We start from the raw sequence: 21,902 nt of genomic DNA, 5'->3' as shown, positions 1-21,902 counted from the left end.
AATCAATCTTTGAAAATACCTTGGCACCCTAAAGCTGATAAAAAAATCATTAATCCTCGACAATGGATACTTATTCTTGATTGTAACCTTGTTCAACTACCAGTAGTCAATACATATTCTCATCGACCCATCCTTCTTCTTAACAAACAACACCAGCGCACACCAAGGAGAAACATTGGGTCTAATGAAACTCTTCTCAAGCAAGCCTTGCAACTGCTCCTTCAACTCTTTCAACTCCGACGAGGCCATATGATACGACGAGATAGAAATGGGCTGAGTGCCCGGAGCCAGATCAATGCAAAAGTCAATATCCCTGTTGGATGGCATACCCGACATGTCTGAAGGGAATATCTCAGGAAACTCACGAACAACAGGCACATAATCAATAGAAGGAACCTCAGCACTAGAATTACGAACATATGCCAAATAGGCCAAACACCCCTTCTCGACTATATGTCAAGCCTTCACATAAGAGATAACACTACAGGTAGAATGACCAGGAGTCCCTCTCCACTCTAAATGAGGCAAACCCGGTAAATCTAATGTCACAGTCTTGGCATGATAATCCAAGATAGCGTGGTAAGGTGATATCCAGTCCATCCCCAATATAACATCGAAATCGACCATGTCTAGAAGCAACAAATCTACTCGAGTCTCAAGACACCCAATCACAACTACACAAGAGCGATGGACTCGATCTACCATAATAGAATCACCCACTGGTGTAGACACATAAACAAGAACACTCAATGAATCACTAGGCACGACCAGATACAGTGCAAAATAAGATGACACAAACGAGTATGCAAACCCTGGATCAAATAACACTGAAGCATCTCTATCACAAACTAGAACAGTACCTGTGATAACCGTATCTGAAGCCTTAACCTCTGGCCTGGCTGGAAGAGCATAACATCGGGGCTGGGCCCTACCACCCTGGACTACCTCTCTGGGACGGCCTGCAGCTGGCTGGCCTCTACCTCTAGCGGTCTAAGCTCCACCTCTAGCACCTCTACCTCCACCTATAGCTGGCTGGGCGGGCTGTGGAACACCTGGTGCCTGAACCATGGCACAGAAACCCTAATATTGAGAGCTACTTGATGCTTGAGGGCAAAACCTAGCAATATGACCCATATCACCACAAGTGTAACAAGCCCTCAGCTGTTGAGATTGGTGGCCCTGACGACCTGAATGACCACCCCAAAAACTCTGAAGCGGCGGTGCACTGATAGGAGCAGGTGGTGCACTGTAGGGCTACTAATCAGAATATTGCATCTGAGGACCACGACCACCTGAAGTACCATGAGAAACCTGAATTACTGACTAGAAAGGACTAGGAGGATGGCCTCTACCATATGAATCCCTACCTCCAGATGAGGTACCACTGAATAGGCCTGAATGACGGGGCATCTTGTCTGACCCATGACCATCTCCCTGTGACAGAACCATCTCCACTCTCCTGGCCACATTGGTCGCCTCCTGAAAAGTAATCTCACTCCCAGCCTCCCTAGCCATCTGAAGACCAATCGGCTGAATAAGACCGTCAATAAACCTCCTCACCTGCTCTCTCTCTCGGTAGGAAGTATGACAAGAGCATGACTAGCCAAGTCGATGAATCGTCTCATACTGGGTAACAGTCATAGAACCCTGCTGGAGACGCTCAAAATGCCTCCGATAGGCCTCTCTCTGAGTAATGAAGAGGAACTTCTCCAGAAATAGCTGTGCAAACTGCTCCCAAGTCAAGGCTGGGGATCCGACTGGTCTAGCCAAGCAATAATCTCTCCACCAAGTCTTGGCGAATCCAGACAAGCGAAATATAGCAAAATCGACCCCATTGGTCTCAACTATCCCCGTGTTCCTGAGAACCTCATGGCAACTGTCTAGATAATCCTGGGGATCCTCAGTAGATGCACCGCTGAAAGTAGTAGTGAAGAGCTTAGTGAACCTATCCAGCCTCCACAAAGTATCTGCAGACATAGCTGCTCCATCACCGGTCTGAGCTACCACACCCAGCTGAACTGCTCCAACTGGCTGAACTGCTCCAACTGGCTGAACCGCTGGAGTCTGAATCTGGGGAGCTACCTGCTTCGGAGTTCGAGTAGCAGGAGTTTGGGCTCCTCCTCTAGCCTGAGAGACGGCTGGTGCTATAGGAAGCAAGCCTGCTCGGGTGACACTCTCAATAAGGCCCACCAATCGGACCAGAGCATCCTAAAGAACTAGGGTAGCAATAAACCCCTCTGGGACCTGAGCTGGGCCCACCGGAACTGCTGGGGTCGGAACCTCATCATCAAAGTCAACCTGAGATGCCGCCGCTGGTGCTGCTACTTGGGGCTGAGCTTTGTCCCTGCCTCTGCCTCTAGCACAACCTTGGACTCGCCCTCTGCCCCTCGTGGGAGCTGCTGTTGGGGGCTAGGGCTGCTGGTTAGTGGATGAGGAAGCGCGTGTTCTCGTCATCTGCGAAAGAACAGAGTAGAAATTCAATTAGCATTGAGAAACCAAACCGCACGACGGGAAAGAATAAATGTGAAGTTTTTCCTAACTATGTAGCCTCTAGGGGATAAATACAGACGTCTCCATACCGATCCCTCAGACTCTACTAAGCTTGTTAGTGAATTGTGAGACCCATGTAACCTAAAGCTCTGATACCAACTTGTCACGACCCGGATTTCCCACCTCTCGGGAGTCGTGATAGTGCCTACTAATAAGAGCTAGGCAAGCTAATCCTTAACTACTTACTTCATTATCAAATTACTTCTTTTGATAAATATAAGTCGATAACATGAAAACTGTGGAACTTTAAATAATTAAGCGGAAGATAACAATTAAATGTCTGAAATCTGCATCTATTACAAATACTTAAGTCTTAACCACCCAAAACCTGGTGTCACAGTATCACAAACGGTCTAAGATTTACTACATACAAAGTTTGAAGAAATAATAATACACTATTTCTGGATGTAAGGAAAATGAAACAGGAAAGTAAGGATAGAGGGAGACGCCAGGGCCTGCGGACGCCTACAGGTCTACCTTGGATCTCCGCGTGGACTGAAGGTAGCCTCCACACTATGGTCCAAAAGCTGCTCCGGAATCTGCACATATTGCAGAGTGTAGTATCAGCACAACCGACCCCACGTGCTGGTAAGTGCCTAGCCTAACCTCGGCGAAGTAGTGATGAGGCTAGGACCAGACTACCAAATAAACCTGTGCAATTCAAATGTATACACCGGAAAAGAAATACAGAAATAACTAGTCAATATGGGAGGGGAAGCATATTGTGGGGGAGATAACAATTTCGAATAGAAAGACATCAAGTAATGAAAGAACAACATAACTCGGATATCAACAAAGAATCAGAAATCCATAAATGCACGGCATCACCCTTCGTGTTTTTAATCTCGTCCTCACCAAAGCAATTATATAATAAAAGTGTGCACGTCATCAACCTTCGTGCTTTTACTCTCTTTCCTTCGATCTTTACACTCTTCCTCACAAAACAAACAATATACGGCATCACCCTTCGTGCTTTAACACTCTTCCTCACCCAAACAACAATCACAAACAATGAGGCAAGGGAATAAACAAGATTATAATAGAAATCCCGGCAAGGGAACAACAATCTAACAATTAAGTCCCGGCAAGGGAGCAACATCAATAATATCAACATCCCGGCAAGGGAGATAACCAATAAAGCAACAATATCCCAGAAAGGAAACAATTTAGTGACTTCTTTCTCTTATTCACTTTTACTTCACAACTCACTTTACCACTTGAGCCAATGCTCCAAAGGGTTCAATCAACTCATATACTTTCGCAATTCGTAATATAACTTGACCCAATGCTCCTCGATGTTCAAAGGTCACAATTCCTTCCACAAACTTCTCACAACAAATAGAAATCAACTCTAAAGCATGGATAATACAACGAAGTCATGAAAATCACAATATAAGACTCACGAGCATGCTTGACACCAATGTATAGATACTCGTCACCATGCCTATACGTCGTACTCAACAATTATCACATAGCAAATAGGACTCGACTCTTAATTCCTCAAGCTAAGGTTAGACCAAACACTTACCTCGAACTTCCACGGCGAACTCAAGCCTCAAACACCGCCTTTCCTTTCGAATTCGGCTCCAAATCAATTGTATCTATACATAATCGACTTCATAACATCAATAAAAGCTAAACAATCCAATTCCAATGCTTAATTATAGATTTCTAATCATTCTTCCCAAAAAGTCAAAAATTGACCCCGGGCCCGATTGGTCAAAACACGAGGTTCGGACCAAAACCCGATCACCCATTCACCCACAAGCCCGAATATATAATTTGTTTTCAAATCCGACCCCAAAATGAGGTCTAAATCACAAATAATCAAAAAGCCCTAACTCTACCTAAATCCCTAATTTTCTACCCTTAATTACATGATTTAAGTCTAGAAATCTAATGGGTGTTAATGGAAATTGAAGAAAATGAGTCTAAGATTACATACCTATGAATTGGTAGTAGAATCCCCTTTCAAAAATCGCCCAATTTTGAGTTAAGATTAGGAAGTTATGAGTTTTGGTGTAAATCCCGTAATGGCTACTGTTCTGGTCTTTTAAAATAACTGAGCAAAATTACTCATCGCGTCCGCGATAAACTCAACGCGTTCGCAATGGGTTAGCCTGATAAGCCTTCACGTTCGTAGAAGCCAACTCGCGTTCGCGGAGAAGAAACTCCTCGAGCCTCGCGTTCACGTCCATTGGGTCGCGTTCGCGTAGGTGAAATGCCCATCCCCTACCCAGGCTCACTAGCCATCACGTTCGTGTGAGCTGTGTCGCGTTCGCGAAGGCTATCCCTCCTTAGCCTCGCGTTCCCGACTCTAGCTTCGCGTTCACGAAGAAGAAGTTTGGCTCCTTGGAAATTTGTATAACGCGTTCGCAAGTGGACCCACGCGAATGCGAAGAACAAAATCCCTAGGCACTGAACAACAAAAACCTGCAACTTTTCATAAGCCCAAAACCTTCCGAAACACACCCGAGCCCTCGGGGCTCCTAACCAAACATACGTACTAACTAAACAACATCATACGAACTTATCCGTGCGATCAAATCGCCAAAATAACCTCAATAACAACGAATTAAACCTCAAAACCAAAGAACTTCCTCAAACTTCTTAAACATAAATGTTTTTTCAAATTTAGGTTCGAATCACGTCAAATGACATCCGTTTTTCACCAAATTCCACAGAATCATCTTAAATCATATATAAGACCTGTACCGTGCGCCAGAACCAAAAATACGGGGCCGATACCATCATGCTCTAATCAAATTTAATTTCAAATTCCTTTAAACAATTCAGAAAATAATTTTCTTTAAAAATTTCATTTCTCGAGCTTGTGACCTCGGAATTCGATTCTGGGCATACGCCCAAGTCCCATATTTTTCTACAAACCCTGTTGGACCATCAAATCATGGGTCCACGTCCGTTTACCCAAAATGTTGACCGAAGTCAAATTAACTCATTTTACAGTCAAAATTTATCATTTTTTACAGATTCTCACATATAATCTTTCCGGCTACGCGCCCAGGTTGTGCACGCAAATCGAGGTGATACTACATGAGGTTTTCAAGGCCTCAAAAACATAGTTTCAATTTAAAAGCAAGTGATGACCTTTTGGGTCATCACAATGTGATGGTTGTCCGTGAATTCTACGCCAATGTAAAGGAACATGTGAATGGCATAGTAACAGTGCACAGAAAGGCAGTGGATGCCTCTGTTGAGGCTATACGGAGGATTTACCAGCTACCCACTCCCGTGGATCCATATGAAGACTATTATGAGATGTATGGTAGATCACACACAGTGGGAGAGGTTCTTTGCAACAATCTGTGCACCCGGTAAGGAAATTATATGGATGAAGTATGGTCAGAAGTTTCACTCCGCGGCGCTAACCTTTGAAGGGAAGTGCTGGTTATATGTTATCAACAACCGCCTGATCCCGTCTTCCAATACCACGGAGGTGAATGGTCCTCGAGCGGCTCTGATATGGTGTTTTATGAATGGTCACAACTTTGACGTGGCCAAGCTGATTCATGGGGAGATGTTCACTCGTTGTCCTTCTTCCCTTCCTTAGTGATATGGTGTTTTATGGTGTTCTTATTCCCTTACTTAGTTACTAAACTGTGCCGGGCAGTTCGGGTGCCAGAAAATCTGGTTGTGGATGGGATAGTGCCAAAAGATTCCAAGTTCTGAGCAGATAAGGTAACTATTGGGAAGGAGCCAGTGGCAGCAAGTGGTGAATCTGATGACTCTGAGGAAGAAAAGGCTGAGCAGGAGGATGTGAGGGCCGAGTCACCGGCCCATGAGCAAATTGCAGCGGCTGCAGCACCATCTGGGCATGCCGCACCATCTGGGCATGCCGCACCATCTGGGGCTGCTTGGGTTACCCGGTTCACAGCTTTGGAATAGGAGGTGGCCGGACTGCGTACCTCGGTCGCTGACTTGGGTACACGTGTTGACGCGATGGCTGCCCAGCAAGTGAAATCGGAAAAGAAAATATTGGGCTGCCTGAGAGCTCTAGGTCGTGCTTGCAATCTGAACCAGACATGGTCTCCGATCAAGAGTGATCATTCAGGAAAGTTCCTTTACCTCACTGTTCTTTATTTTGTATGCCATGAGGACATGTCTTCCTTTTAAGTGTGGGGTGGGGGATACTTCAATGTATGTGTATATATGTAACAACTTGATTGTTTGATATTTTCTGTGTTTTTCTTGGTTATTTTCGGTGGTTTTGAGTAATAGTCAAATTAGGTAAGTTGACTTGTCCCGACGACGAATCTCTTTCGACGGGGTTCTTGAGGGTCTAAGTCGACGTAAAAAAACTGGAAAAAAAATAGAAATATGTTGGACTCTTCCGGATGATGGATCTTTTAGACAGTTTTCTTGAGGGAAGTAAGTCTAAAGAAAATACCAAAAAGATTTTTTTTCTTTTTTTGTTTTAGGTAGTGTAGTAACTCCTCTTTGGTTTTTCTTTGGGCCACGGTTCTTTTCCAAGGGTTTTGCTTGAACCGGGTGTAGTTAGTTTTTATTTATTTTGTTTCTAGTTTTTAATTAGTATTGATGGGCTATGAGCTGAAATAGAAAGAGAACCCTTGGTGTTGATACACCTGAACACAGTAGATACTAGAGTGTAACGCTTAGTCTCAGTGGTTGATTCTTGCTAGAGTGCCTTAAATTGTATGTTTGTAACTGACTTGAGTACTCAAACGAGAGTGTCTTGCTACGCCAATCTGGAGTGAGTCATGTGCCATGTGTGTGTGAGTTGTACTGTATTTTATGCTCTGTATTTGATGCCTAGAACTTGCCCCGTATATTTGTAAAGCGAAATAGTAGCTTTATTCAGTCTTGGAAGTGATATAGGCATTTCTTTGTTAAGCTAGATATATAAAGTAGACCCACATAAATGCAATACATCGTAGTTAACCCTGTTGAGCCTATAAGCATGTTTCTTTGGCAACCACATTACAAACCTTACCCAATTGTTTGAACAACCCATCTGTTTGAACCCTTTTACCTCTCATGAGCACTTGAATGGTTATGAAATATGTAAAAGCTCAAGTGTGGGGTGGTGGTTTGGTTTTTTTAGTGGAACCGATGAAATAGAGAAAAAGGTGCAGTAGTTTGAAAAAGTAAAAGAATAAGCACCACTTAAAAAGAAAAAAAGAGAGAGAATGAGTAAATGTAGTATTTGATAATTGGTGACTTGATGCAATTGCACCTAATGGAGTGAGATGTTATAAATAGAAGCGGGGTGGAATGTCTGGTTTGACATAAGTATGGTTTTGAATATTAATGTGATTGTATTAAAAGTGCTTAGGGAGGTTAGTCACTATATCCAAATATAGCCTACCCGTCCCTTAGCTTACATTACAACCAAATGAAGTCATAATTGATCTTAGACTGAATGGTCTCGATTAGTAGAGTAGTACACTACGGGCAATCCTATGGTGCATCTGTGTGGCATATGAATTTTCTTTTTGAGAGTGAGCGAATTTCGTATATCTAAGTTCCTAATTATTCTTAATATTATTATTTGTGGAACTACTCTCTTGTGTGATGTGAGGGCATATTATTCACGAAGGAAAGGTAAGTCTTGACTTCTGTATAGAGTAATTTGAGTAAGTACGAATATTGCATGGCACGTAAGAGTCGACTTTTGAGGCAAAGATTGTACACTACTAGATATAACTTTGGTGATTTGTTCTTGGTGTGATACGTTAGGGAGAAAAGATTAGTGAAGGAACCTTTATAGAGTGTGGTGGATTGCTCGAGGACTAGCAATGATTTAAGTGTGGGGTGTTGATAATAGGATGTAATTTGGTGACTGTTTATGCCCCAGCTTGACTATGCTTCACTATTCTAGGGTAGTTAAATGACGATAAATTGGTTCTAATTGTGAATTTCATGTTTTGCAGGAGCGAGTTGCGCTTATGAGGACTTAGGACAGTGTTTGGAGCTAAATTAAAGCAAGGGAAGCCCGTCGGAGCTGAGTACGTGTGAAAAAAGAGAGAAAAGACGAGCTAAAATGATGACCCGGCTTAGCACGGCCATTAGCGCGACCGCGCTAGTTCAGAACCTCGAGGCAGAAGACTTTGCTATATGCGCGGCCATTAGCGCGGGCATGAGCGCGGCCACGCTAGTCCAGTTCGGGGTACATAATTTCAGGGGTAAACTTGGAAGTTCGGGGGTAATTCCACTTAACCTATAAGAGGTCCAGCTCGCCCAAATGGACATTATCAAGGTTTTTACAGCTTAGTTGAAGGCAAGGAGAGGCAAGAGGCAAGGAGGATAATTCAACATCGAGTTCTTCCTTTCTTCCTTTTGTATTTACCATTTATGATGAATTTTGTTGTTGTTAGTATGAATACGATTATGAGTAGCTAATTATTTAGTCTAGGGTTTTGATAGAACCTATTGAAGGATGAACTTCCTGTTATGTTAATATAGTTTGCCCAGTTTAATTTCTATTTGTTCAACTACGTTCTTGTTGTAGTTAATTGATAGGATCCTCAATTAGCTGTGCCTATGCATATTTAGGTAATTGTTGAACAACACCACTTCCAAAGTATATGAGGAATCAATAACCGAGGGTTTAAAGGTGGGATTAGGGATAACGAAACCTTGGGTGCGATCTAAAGTGACCTGTAATAAAAGCCAACTAGCATAACTCGGGAGAGTGCGTCTACTAAATTGTCGTGATTACTCGGGAGAGATTTACGGTAATAAGAGTGCTCATGATCAATAGAGACGATTAGGTAAATCTATGCGAAACATAACAGGAAGGGATTCCATCAATAGGGGAAATCACAACCTTAGATCCTTCTCTTATTTGTTTACAACCCAATCATAGTTAGCTTTTAGTTTACTTAACGTTATTCAGTTATAGTTAGTAAAAAACATCTCCAATAGTTATTCAAAATATCTGGGAAGTTGATTACGAAGAATTTAGTGAGTCTAACACGAGTAATTGGTAGGTTAATTCCCTGTGGATTCGACTCGGGGCTAAATACTCGGATTATATTTGCAACGACCGCTTTGTCCTTTTTATAAGGCATAGTTGGGCGTGATCACCTCTCTATAACATCCCTATATAATAACACTTCACTATAAAAACCAAGCTTTTACGAAACCAATTTTCATGTTATGTTATAATATATGTTCTATATAATAATATTTCGCTATAACACCCAAATATATTCGGAACAAACGAGGAGGTTATAAAGAGGTTTGACTGTATTTGTAGTCTTCAAGAAGAATGGATATTAGGGAAGAATAGGAAAAAATAATTAATTTACTCTTGAACTTCTAAAATGACAAATAATTTGAGACAACTATTTTTAGAAATCACGACAGATAATTTGAGACGGAGAGAGTACCATTTACTATTTAGAGGTAGATAAGGTAGAGATTTGATCTCATCTATCTAAGCTTCAGTGCACAGAGTTACTCGATAGCATAGGTAGCACGTACCCGGTGAGGTGCACTCAAGCTAGTTCGGGCACCGCCATCATAAAAAATAAATAGAAAAGATTTGGATGTAATACAGGATTGGTAGCAAGAATGAAACCCTTATATTTTCTCTTAGAAAAAAATAATACATGTATTTTTTTTTGGTATTCTACGCCTATCTTATTGGCTCAATCATCAAATGGAATCCCTTTTGGATCCATACACCACTCAGCTACAAGCAGGCAAAATAACATATGGTATGTGTACAAATACAATAGAGAATGGAGCCACTGTTAATGGCTCTGTTGAATTGACAAATATAGGCTCCAATGATGGTATATTTCCAAATGAATCTATAGTTAGTGGTTTCCCATTCAGCAGCATAGTCTGGCTCTGTAAATCTCCATCTTTTGCTGTTAAATGGTATTCTTGTCTTGTATTTGATGCTATCTTTCTACTTTTAGGCAGTCTAATTGAAGAACTCTTTCTGTGGCTATGATGTCTGTGCTTTCTTTGATGCAACATAGTACCGTTAAAAGCAACGTTGGCACTCATGGTAGTGTTGCCGTCAAGATTGATCAACAATAAGGTGATACCTCGCTGCAAAATGGAAGTTCCTTTTTTTCAGGTCAAATGTACAATAGCTTAGTGTCTATGCAAATAAAGAATACATTCGTCCGACTTACAGATTGCTTTGCACAATGTGCGTAGGCACGTATTTTCTTTGATCCTGAGAAAGTTGTTGACAAAACGTTCCTTCCCATTAATCGGTGCCAAAGAAGAGCACTGCACGAACGAAACCAGTAAGGAAAGTTGTGTTCATTAAACAAAAACTAAAGATGACAAAAGATAATCTTATCTGCTCATGCCATGTAATAGAAAGAGTTGCTCGATTCGTTCCGATTTATATGACACTCTTTCCTTTTTAGTATGTTCGAACAAGAACAACACCTTTCTATAATTGGGAACTTTTTCACTTTAAACTTTATATATTACTCTTAACGACATGATCTTATAGCTGCAGAAATGGCATAGTATGTTTTAGCCTGCAAGTTCTAAGGGTAGTTTTGGTATGAGTCAAAAGTCTTCTTTCGTCTTTAGTCAAACACCTCCATATATAATGAGATGGAGGGAGAACTTATTTACCTGTAGTAATCTGGATTGGGTACAAAGGTAGTGGTGTTGAGTAAACCATAGTTTCCACCAATCAGTGTCTGTCGACAGTATGCTTTAGTATCATAAGCAGCTGACATCCCAAGCTGGTCCAAATACCTATATAATTGTTTCCAAATTCCAACCCCAAAATTACTCAGGATAAATGTTATTCAAAAACAGAGAGAGTTAAACTTCATATCTAAGCTTGTTTACCAGAAGCTAAAAACAAAGGCATTTGTGACATGGTCGCGACCGCTGTTGTAAGCCCCTCCAGCCTCACCAACCCAAGCAACCACTGAAGTACCAGACGTCTTGAGTACATTCTGAAGTTTGCTAAATGTGTCGGCCTCACCATCGAGATAAGATGGATCGAGGATTTTATCAACTAGGTGTTCATCTCTTCCTATGAATTAAAAAACAAAAATTCCATGTAACATCTTCGATATAATGTTTAGACTAAAAAACCAGATAATATTTAGGTTTTGCTAACATACCTGGACCAAGGTTATATATGTGGTGAGTAGCCACATCAAATGATTTCCCAGTTTTATTTATTAATTCCCTAAACCAGCCTTCGTCGAAGAAACCTCCTGGCGCAATGACCAGAGGCCTAGGTTCAAAATTCTTGTAAGCATCTAGTACTATTTTGTACAAGGCAGTAGTATCAGATGCATATTGATCTGCTGCAACTCTGGTTCCAACTCCACTTCCACACAATTCATTCCCTAGAAAGAAAATTAACAGCATATGTTGGACAATTCATGTAAAACTTTAACAATATGCTATACTCGCTCTGTTTCAAGAAAAATGAACCTATTTGACTGCGCACGGAGTTTAAGAAAGAATGTAAGACTTTTGAAACTTGTGGTTTAAAACAATCCATAGAAATTTGTGCGACTATAGATCATCTCATTAAGGGTAAAATGAGAAGTGTAAACTTACATGATTTCCATATTTAAAAAAAAAAGGTTATTCTTTTTGAAACATACTAAAAACGAAATAGGTTCATTCTTGGGTTATTCTTTTTGAAACATACTAAAAAGGAAATAGGTTCATTCTTTTTTAAACGGAGGGAGTAGCATGGTTTTATAGACATGTTTTTGCATAATATTCTTGAACAACTTCCTTCATCTTTTCACAATTTTTGCAGAATTAGACAAATTGAAGAACAGTGTACTACTTACCAAGCTCCCAACCGTGGATAGCGTATCCTTTTTTGACAGTATAACGTATAAGCGATTCAGCATTGCTTGAATCCCAAGCTCCGACAGATAAACCGTCAGGGTGTACAGATCTTCCATAGAGAGCATTCAATCCAAAAATTATGCTAGCCCTGAACGGAAACACGAGCAACTGGTTAAGTTTTTCAGCTTAGAAAGCGAAATGACAAAGTCCAAAAAACAAGAAAAGGAAACAGAAGACGTGCTTCTTACCCGGATTTATTAAAGAATGCATTGAGTTCATCCCATCTAGATAAGGGAAGGCACCCTGGAGTAAAACCAAACATCTCTGATGTGTTTTTAACAAATGAAACACAGGGCTGTTTATGATCTTCAGTTTCGTATATGACTTTGTCTTGTAAAGTGCCTCCTAACCGAATCTTTAATGGCGAGAAGGCTGCAACATAATTATGAAGAATATAAGTACCTCTAATTTGTTACAGAAACATGTAGAAATGTGAAATCTCTCAAGTTTAGGATCTAGCTATATCAATGTTGCGCGGACTCTCCAAAATGCTGCAGCGCCCTTGTCGGATCCTTCAAAAATACCCTACTTTTGAAGGATCCGACACGCTGACGACAGTTTTGGAGAGTCCGAGCAACATAGAGTTATATCATCATACCTTTTATTGCATTGAGAAAAATAATGTTGTTAAGATCCTGCACATAAAATAGATTATCAGATGAACACTAGGTAGTAATGCATCACAAGATTAATAGAATTACTTTGAGTAATGTCACATGCAACTATTAAATTGTAAAACAACTTTTTTTGCTTCTCTGTTTCATTTGACATCTTATAACCACAGTGAATCAAGTCATTCTTGTTTTTTTGTTTTTTTTTTTTTTTTGGCCTTTTCTTGGTTTTTGTTTTTCTCAAAAAGATAAAGAAATCATACCAAACAAACCAACACATTTTTGTTTTAATTGTTTCCTTTTCTTGGGTGGGCTGGGTAGGGAAACCCAACAGATCTTCAATACACTAAGTCAAATATTTCACAAGAAAAAGCTGAAACTAGCATACAATAGTAACGACTACGGCTGAATCTCATGCAAGTTCGGATCGGCTATATGAATACTCATGGTCATGTCGCACCATTTAAGCTCTTATCATTCAATATTTAACAACAAGAAGTACCAGAAGTTATCTATATTTACTACTGGCATATAAATCTATAAGCCCAAAACTGAACACAAACTTCTGCAGCTACACTCCCTTTAATTCAAATTCAAAAAGAAACAGAAGGAAAATTTTGCTTTTTTGGGTGGACAATAATATCAACTTTAACATCCCATGTATTGAAAACAGAGGATTAACAACTATACAATAGTATCACAGTTTAACAGAACTACACCATAACAACATTTCTATGACTGAGGTGCGCGCAAGCTGATTCAAACACAACAACAACAACCCACTAAAATCCCTTCAGTGGGTAGAGACGAAGCCAGAATTTAAAATTTATGGGTTCTTAATTTGTCATAAAACTTATAGCTCATTTTAGTTATTGGAAGAGCAATTATATATATATATATATATATATATATATATATATATAACAAATTTCTTAAGTATAAAATACAATGTTTAAGCAAAAGTGACTGGTTCAGCCGAACCCGTAAACTATACGGTAGCTCCGCTTCTGCAAGTGGGGTCTGGGGGAGGTTAGCGTATACTTAGACCTTATCCCTACCCGATGGAATAGAGAGCTGGTTCCGAGACCCTTGGCTCAAGAAGACACGAAAAAACGAGAATATCAGTACCAAGCTGATTCAAACACCGCTGTTAAAAAAGAAAGAGCATTTCTACACACTAAAACTATAGAGAAGCTTATAAAAAAGGGAAAATGCAATCAAGAAAACAATACCAGATTAAGGAAAGAAGCATGGTCCCAAGCACAAGTTCCATAATCACATTTCTCAGGTGGCCACCAATCCAAAGTAGCACAAATGAAATTATTGTCTGTTCTTCCAATGGCATTCTTCCCATCTATAAACACACTACCTTGAGCAACCTCTGAGTACCCACAAACTAATCTCAAACTAAACAAACAAATCCACACCAACATTCCCTTTTGCAAAAATAAAGAACCCATTCTTGAAAAAAATCAAGAAACTTGAGCTAGTTTTCAAGATCTATGTCTCAAGCTCAAAATTGCTAGAAAAATGAAATGGGGTTGCTGTAGAACTCACCATTAGAGAGTCTTAACGAGAGTTTATAAAGGTAGAGAGTAGGGGTGACACAAAGACAGATATAAAGATTATTCTTAATCAGCCATTACGGTCAAGATTTGGATCAAGAATGCTTCTTTTTTTAATCTTTGGAAAGAAATTTACTATAGATTTGGTGGTCATGTTGTTTATGGAAAATATATAAAAAAGATCTAAGTTATGTATGGTAAAAAATCTGTATGCCACCGGTATAAATTATGTTTCCTTTTTGAGAGTCAACTAGATATACTTTGACCAATATTTTAATATGTATTTTTTTAATCATATTGATATAACAAAAATTATAAATTACAATATTTTTTATATAGTTTTTGAATATTTAAATTTAAATTTTAAAATAGTAAGAAAATCTAATTCAATTCACCTCCAAATATTAGTCAAATTAACTCTCGAAAAACGAAACGTGACAAGTAAAAGTGAACGAATGAAGTATTTATTAGTATTTAAAAAACTAACTTAAATAATCACCTACTTAACTGTTTAAGCTAAGAATATTCATCGGACATATAATATATGTATAATTCAGTAGCAAAATTAGGAATTTCGCTAAGTGTGTTCAAAATTTAATATACGTGTATAAAAAGTAATTTTCATTTATATATATAGTATAATTTTTATGTACACAGTATAATTTTTCGATGAAGGATGTATGTGGCTACGCCACTAGTGTGTGTGGGTATATATATTGCAGTGTATAATTTATCGATACAAATTAGAAAAAGTAAACAGTAAATCTGATCGACTATTTGCGTAAATATCCCTATTATTTATTTCAAATTACAAATCAACTCTTATTAAAGAGAATTACTTACAATTACATTTTAAATAATTTAATTATATAAATACCTTTTATATTACATATAGAACTTAAATTCATAAATAATATATACATTATGTGAGAGAATAATGTAGACATCAAGTTGGCAGTGGGCCATTTTTTTGGGTTCTTTGCTTGAGGAAAGTGAAAAAAGATTGCTCAACTACACGGGAAAAGATAAGTATTGTCTGTGGGACCATTAACCCTTTCCATTGCTCTCTAACCAATGTCTCCTTTTCCACTATAGGGTAAAATTACTCTAGCTGCATTCCAGAATAAGTAATTGTTTTCTGGGAATATGTACTTAAAAACTTTAATTTGTGGCATAGGTTGCTTAATTGAAAGCACTCGCGATTATGATATCTACATTTAATTATGAAGCTTATCTTTCTACCCGTCCCCGGTTCTCTTATGCTCGGTTCCGCAATCAATCCTAGATCCATTTATTTGAGGGAGGTCCAATTCGTTCTGCTCTAATTGCTTATTTAAGGGCTCAATAACCCTTTTACATCTAGGGCTTATCGAAGCCCTATTTGTATATTCAGGATTAGGGTTATCAAATGATCGACCGAAAAAAATAAAGGTTGTGTGCCATTTTTTATTAAATAATGAAGGAAAGTGTCGCAAAGGTTCGGATTCAATAGAATTACAAGGACAATGAAGAGAGCATTCTGCCGATGTCAAGTCATGAACGGGTTTTTACTGATATTTTTTTGGCACATATCATATATGTTTGAGAATTGGTATGATAATTAGATTTAGAGTTGGACATATGAGATGTTTGAGAATTTTAATGATATGTAACTTGTTTCCGCATGTTGTATATTCATAATGGAAATAATTATTACACTATCACCAAAATAGAATACTAAATCTAGAGAAGCTATGAAAAATCAAGGATAATAAAGGTTAGAACAAATGTAAAGTCATAATTTATATGATCTATAGACTATGAGTTCAAGTCGTACAAGCAGTCACTAATGCTTGCTCTAGGCCAGACATAGATTATGAGTCCAAGCCGTGTAACCAGTCATCAAAGCTTGCACTAAAGTAGGAGGATGTCTACTTCACACCCTTTGGAGGGTTGCGGTCGTTCCTCGAACCCTGTTTGCATGCGAGATACTTTGTGTATCGAGCTGTCCATATGAATGATAATGAACATGGAACCACCAAGATTCAAATTTTACTAGGGAAGAAGGGCAATGGTGGAGGTGTTTGGAGAACATATGAACTGAATAAAGCCTGGCTAGCTGAACCAAAGAGAAAAGACCTCACACTAAAATCTTGCAAATGTAGGGAAAATGTGATTAGAAAAAAGGAGTTGGTAAAATTAATGGAACGTGTACTTATAACTGTCTACATTTCTTTTACATTAATTATTTTGCTTTTTTTCTTCTTTATATGTTATACCAACTCCTCTCATATCATCTTATCTTTCAAGTTTATTACAATACCCTAATAAATAAATTTAACAGCTTTAATCATAATAATATTTATCTAAGCTTTATTTTTATTTTTATTTTAAATATTTCACTAATTAGAACTCCACTAATTGGAGTATTAAGCGTTATCTGAAAAATAATCATAAATATTTCATTAATTTGCCTCCACTAATTAGATTGTCACAGGTATATTTGAAAAAATAATAGTGATGATCATTTTTCATTAATTAGCACTCCACTGATTAGAGTATCACGGGTATATTCGGAAGAAATAATAATAATAATAATAATAATAATAATAATAATAATAATAATAATAATAATAATAATAATAATAATAATAATAAAATGATCTTAGTTTAAAAAAATCAGATATTTTGAACCACAAAAAGTTGAAAATAACAACAATATTTGAGATTGGAGGAAATAGTATTATTATTATTATTATTATTATTATTATTATTATTATTATTATTATTTCCTAAACACAAAAAATTGGATCTCATAACGTTTTATTTGACTATGATTTCTCAAATATTTTCTAAAGATTTTTAATCATAAAAGTTATTAACCGTAGTACCTTCATGTTATTTTTAAATATGTAATTTTATTTAGAAAAAGTTAATTAAGGAATTAAATTTGAATATATTCCTAAGTGTGATAGTCTAATTCTCTACAAAATTATTGTCAAAACCATCTCGCGAAATTTAAAGGATACCAGGTAGGGGATTTGGCGGCCTAATCTCTTGAAAGTTGAAAATGATATATTCTCGTCCTAGTTTTAAGCGTTGTTCTTCACTAGATTGGAAAGTCAACTTCCTTTCATGAGGTTGATGGCTGACTTAGTAAGCTCTCTGTCAAAGTTTTAAAAGGCGCCAGCATAATGCGAGACATTTTATATATGCCTCATTAAGGTATAAGCCCTATGAGTATTTAATTTTTAATATTATAAAATAATATAATTACAATAAATCTTTTTAAATAGGTAAATTTTCACAGAAATTAAAGAAAAATATAAACAAATGAAAAATATATATAGATGTACTCCATCCTCACAAAAAACTAATAAAAACAATTCATTATACGCTACTTACAATCACAAGTAACTTGAGTTAAAAGAATAAAATTTTCTACATGGAAGAACAAAAAGGATTACTAACCTGCAATTTGAACTTTGAACTTGCTGCTATGGAGGAGAATGGAGTTTTCTTTGTATTTGCAAAATTATTTTAAAAAAAAATTGACTGCTTGTTACTTTTGGGAGATAGTAACAGATTAGTGGACAATATAAAAAATTGAGAAATACCATAAATTAGGGCTTTAAGTAATTAAAAATGGTCTTGACTTTTAAATTTAATGTTTCGGTTCATTTTTAAAACTTTTGAGTAATTACAAAATGACTTTTGAGAATTTGGGCATTATATTGAGGACTTATTTAGCAAATTTTATTTTAATTTGAAAAAGTCTCTTGGGTTTACACCTCACTGCAAAAAAAAAGCGCCTCAATGCCTAGGTGTACGCTCCGAATTGCTGGACGTACGCCTCTTGAGATTTTCTCCCCCCACCATCACCTCGGGGCATTTTTGGTGCGCCTCGCCCGAAAACGCACTTTAAAACATTGCTCTTTGCCAACAACGACGTAGTTAGAAATTTTATCAAAGGTGTTCAAACTTTAAACAAGTCAACAATTTTTTTTCCGATAAATATTTATCAAATCTTTTAGATCAAACTACGCAACGTTTAGCAAAACAATAAAAAGAACTTTTAATAGAACTATAATTTATAAATCAAAATTAAAATAACAAAAGGATAACATTAGAAATTTTACTATTAAAAGTAAGCATAAAACTAGAGGAAAGAGAGAGCCGAGATGATTTATAGTTTGTAGAGAGCTTTTGTGGAACAAAATTTTTGTAGAGCTTGACTTTTAGTTAAAAATTATTTTTAAGATTAGTTGTTTAATTCTTCACAAATTTTCAGTTTTAAGAGTTATTTTATTAGAAAATTTTTTGAATTGAAAATGAATCAAATAGACCACACATGGTGGTTTCCGTTTAGTTTTGTTAAATAAAATGGTAGAACTCTAAACTGTGAACAACACGTCAATTTGAATACCCTGAATCACTGGACTGCCTCACTCAATTGTGTTAAGAGTTTTCAAAATATAATATATAACCATATAAAATGGTCTTTAGCTTGTATACACAATATAATTTTTCGACAAAGGATGTGCGCTTGAAAGCCTTGGCATAGGGTGGCTACGCCACTGCCTGCCGACCATAGAAGAGGTGAAGGATTAGGAGGAGCTAGAGTTTAGAAAAAGGATGTAGTTGATTACCCAATAATATTGGTTTACTCTATAGTTACCTTAAAATTCATTTAATATGTATATATTATCTACCTGGAATTTAATAATTTAAGAAGACTAAAATCTGGATGTCACGACCTAAATTTTCCTCCGTTGGGTATCGTAATGGCACCTATTCTTAGGGACTAGGTAAACCTAACATTAAATGAAATAACAATAATATTTAAATAACATGTAACTGCCACGACCCAGATTTCCCGCCCTCGGGAGTCGTGATGGCGCCTACTAATGTGAGCTAGGCAAGCCGACTGTTGGAATAAATTACCTTTTTACCCCTTTTATATTCTTTAACAATTATAAAGCAATAATGTGTAGACATCGAAATTTACAATAAGCGGAAGAAAAGCAATAATTATCTGAATATGTATCTAATACAACTGTTTGAGCATCGACTACCCAGAATTGGTGTCACAGTTTCACAGACGATCTAAGAATACTACATACAAAGTCTAAAAAATAAAAGATACACTGTTTCTAAACTAAATAAATGAAACAGGAGTAAAGGGATAGAGGGAGACGCCAGAGCCTGCGGACGCCTGCAGGACTACCTTGGATCTCCGTGTGGACTGAAGGCAGCCACCCAATCTACGGTCCAAAAGCTGCTGTTGCGGGATCTGCACATAGTGCAGAGTGTAGTATCAGCACAACCGACCCCATGTGCTGGTAAGTGCCTAGCCTAACCTCGGTGAAGTAGTGACGCGGCTAGGACCAGACTACTAGATAAACCTATGCAATTTAACTATATATAGTGGAAAAGAAGAACGGTAATATACAGTCAAGTATGGGAGGGGTAACATGCTGCGGGGAACTATCAATTTAGAATAGAAAGACAACGGGTAATTAAAAGAAACAACATATCTCAGATATCAACAAAGAATAAGGAATCAATAAGTGCACGGCATCACCCTTCGTGCTTTTACTCTCGTCTTCACTAAAGCAATCAAGTAATAAAAATGTATACGACATCACCCTTCATGCTTTTACTCTCATCCTCACCATATAATCAATATACTCGGCATAGAATTGTACATCGTGCAGCACGGCATCACCCTTCGTGCTTTATACTCTTTCCTCACAAATCATACACGGAATCACCCTTCGTGCTTTAACACTCTCTCACCAAAACAATACACGACATCACCCTTCATGCTTTAATACTCTTCCTCACCCAAAAAACAATCACAAACAATACGGCAAGGGAATAAATGAAATTACAATAAGAATCCTGACAAGGGAACAATAGTTCAACAATCAAGTCCCGGCAAGGGAACAACATCATAAGAAGCATCAACATCCCGGCTAGGGAGATAACATAATGATTCTCTTCTCTTTTTCACTTTTACTTCACAACTTGAGCCAATGCTCTAAAAGGGTCAATTATCACTTATACTTTCACATTTCATTATACAACTTGAACCAACGCTCCTCAATGTTCAAATGTCACAATTACTTCCACAAACTTTGCCCAACAATAGAAATCATCACCAAAGCATGAATAATACAACGAAGTCATAATAATCACAATATAAGACTCACGGGTATGCTTGACACCAACGTATAGATACTTGTCATCATGGCTATACGTCGTACTCAACAAATACCACTTAACAAATAGGACTCGACTCCTAATCCCTCAAGCTAAGGTTAGACCAAACACTTACCTCGATGCCACGAACATAATTCAAGTCTCTACTATCGCTTTACTTCTTGATTCCATCATCAATTCGCTCGTATATAGCCACAAATTACTTAATTACATCAATAAATGCTAAATAAATTAATTCTAATGCATGAAAATAAGTTTTCCAAAGTTTTACCCAAAAAGTCAAAAATCGTCCCCGGGTCCACATGGTCAAAACCCAAGGTTCGAACCAAAACTCGATAACTCATTCCCCCACGAACTCAAATATATAATTTATTTTGAAATCGGACCTCAAATCGAGGTCTAAATCCCCAATTTTTTAAAAACCTAGGTTCTACCCAAAACACCCAATTTCGCCCATGAAAATCATTGATTTTGAGTTGAAATTATGTGAAAAGATGTTAATGATCAAAGAAAATGAGTTAAAATTGACTTACAATCGATTTGGAATAAAAGTTGTCTTTGAAAAATCGCCCAAAAGTGTTTTGGTTTTGAAAGAGTGTGAAAAATGAAAAAATTTCGGCTAAGTTATAAAATTGCAGGTTGCAGATGTCGCAATTGCGACCAGAGTTCGCAATTGCGACCAGAGTTCGCAATTGCGAACCCAGAAGTCTGTTACCTTCGCATTTGCGAACATGGGTTCGCATTTGCGAACATGAGGTTCGCATTTGTGAACCCTAAGGAAAATCGGGCCTCTTCGCATTTGCGACCATTTCTTCGCATTTGCGAATAAGGCAGCCCAGGCCACTTCTCGCATTTGCAATACAGTGCTCGCATTTGCGAGCTCGCATTAGTGAGCCAGGCAATGCGAAGCCTGCAGGCCTGCAACATACCAGCAAATTCCTAAGTGAAATTTTCACTCCGTGGCCAATCCAAAACTCGCCCGAGCCCTCGAGGCTCCAAACCAAACATGCACACCAACCTAGAAACATCATACGGACTTGCTCGTGCAATCAAATCACTCAAATAACATCAACAACTATGAATTTAGCATCAAAATCATGAAATTTCTTAAGAACTTCAAATTTTC

General features: G+C 37.8%; 1 protein-coding gene across 1 annotated transcript; it reads right to left on the bottom strand.

The window, feature by feature from the left end:
* Window positions 1-10,095: 10,095 nt before the first annotated feature.
* On the bottom strand, window positions 10,096-14,768 carry LOC107828335 (heparanase-like protein 3). Its single transcript, XM_016655621.2, has 9 exons — window positions 14,240-14,768; window positions 12,995-13,031; window positions 12,585-12,768; window positions 12,336-12,484; window positions 11,646-11,876; window positions 11,365-11,554; window positions 11,143-11,268; window positions 10,683-10,782; window positions 10,096-10,596 (listed from the first exon to the last, which is right to left on the bottom strand). Exons 1-9 carry the CDS (start codon window positions 14,465-14,467, stop codon window positions 10,225-10,227), a joined length of 1,617 nt encoding a protein of 538 aa, XP_016511107.1. The 5' UTR covers window positions 14,468-14,768; the 3' UTR covers window positions 10,096-10,224.
* Between the last annotated feature and the right edge of the window lie 7,134 nt (window positions 14,769-21,902).

Source organism: Nicotiana tabacum, chromosome 9 (genome assembly GCF_000715075.1).
Source record: "Nicotiana tabacum cultivar K326 chromosome 9, ASM71507v2, whole genome shotgun sequence".
NCBI lineage: Eukaryota > Viridiplantae > Streptophyta > Magnoliopsida > Solanales > Solanaceae > Nicotiana > Nicotiana tabacum.
The sequence above is the reverse complement of the archived record's forward strand: the minus strand, read 5'-3'. Positions and strand labels throughout refer to the sequence as shown.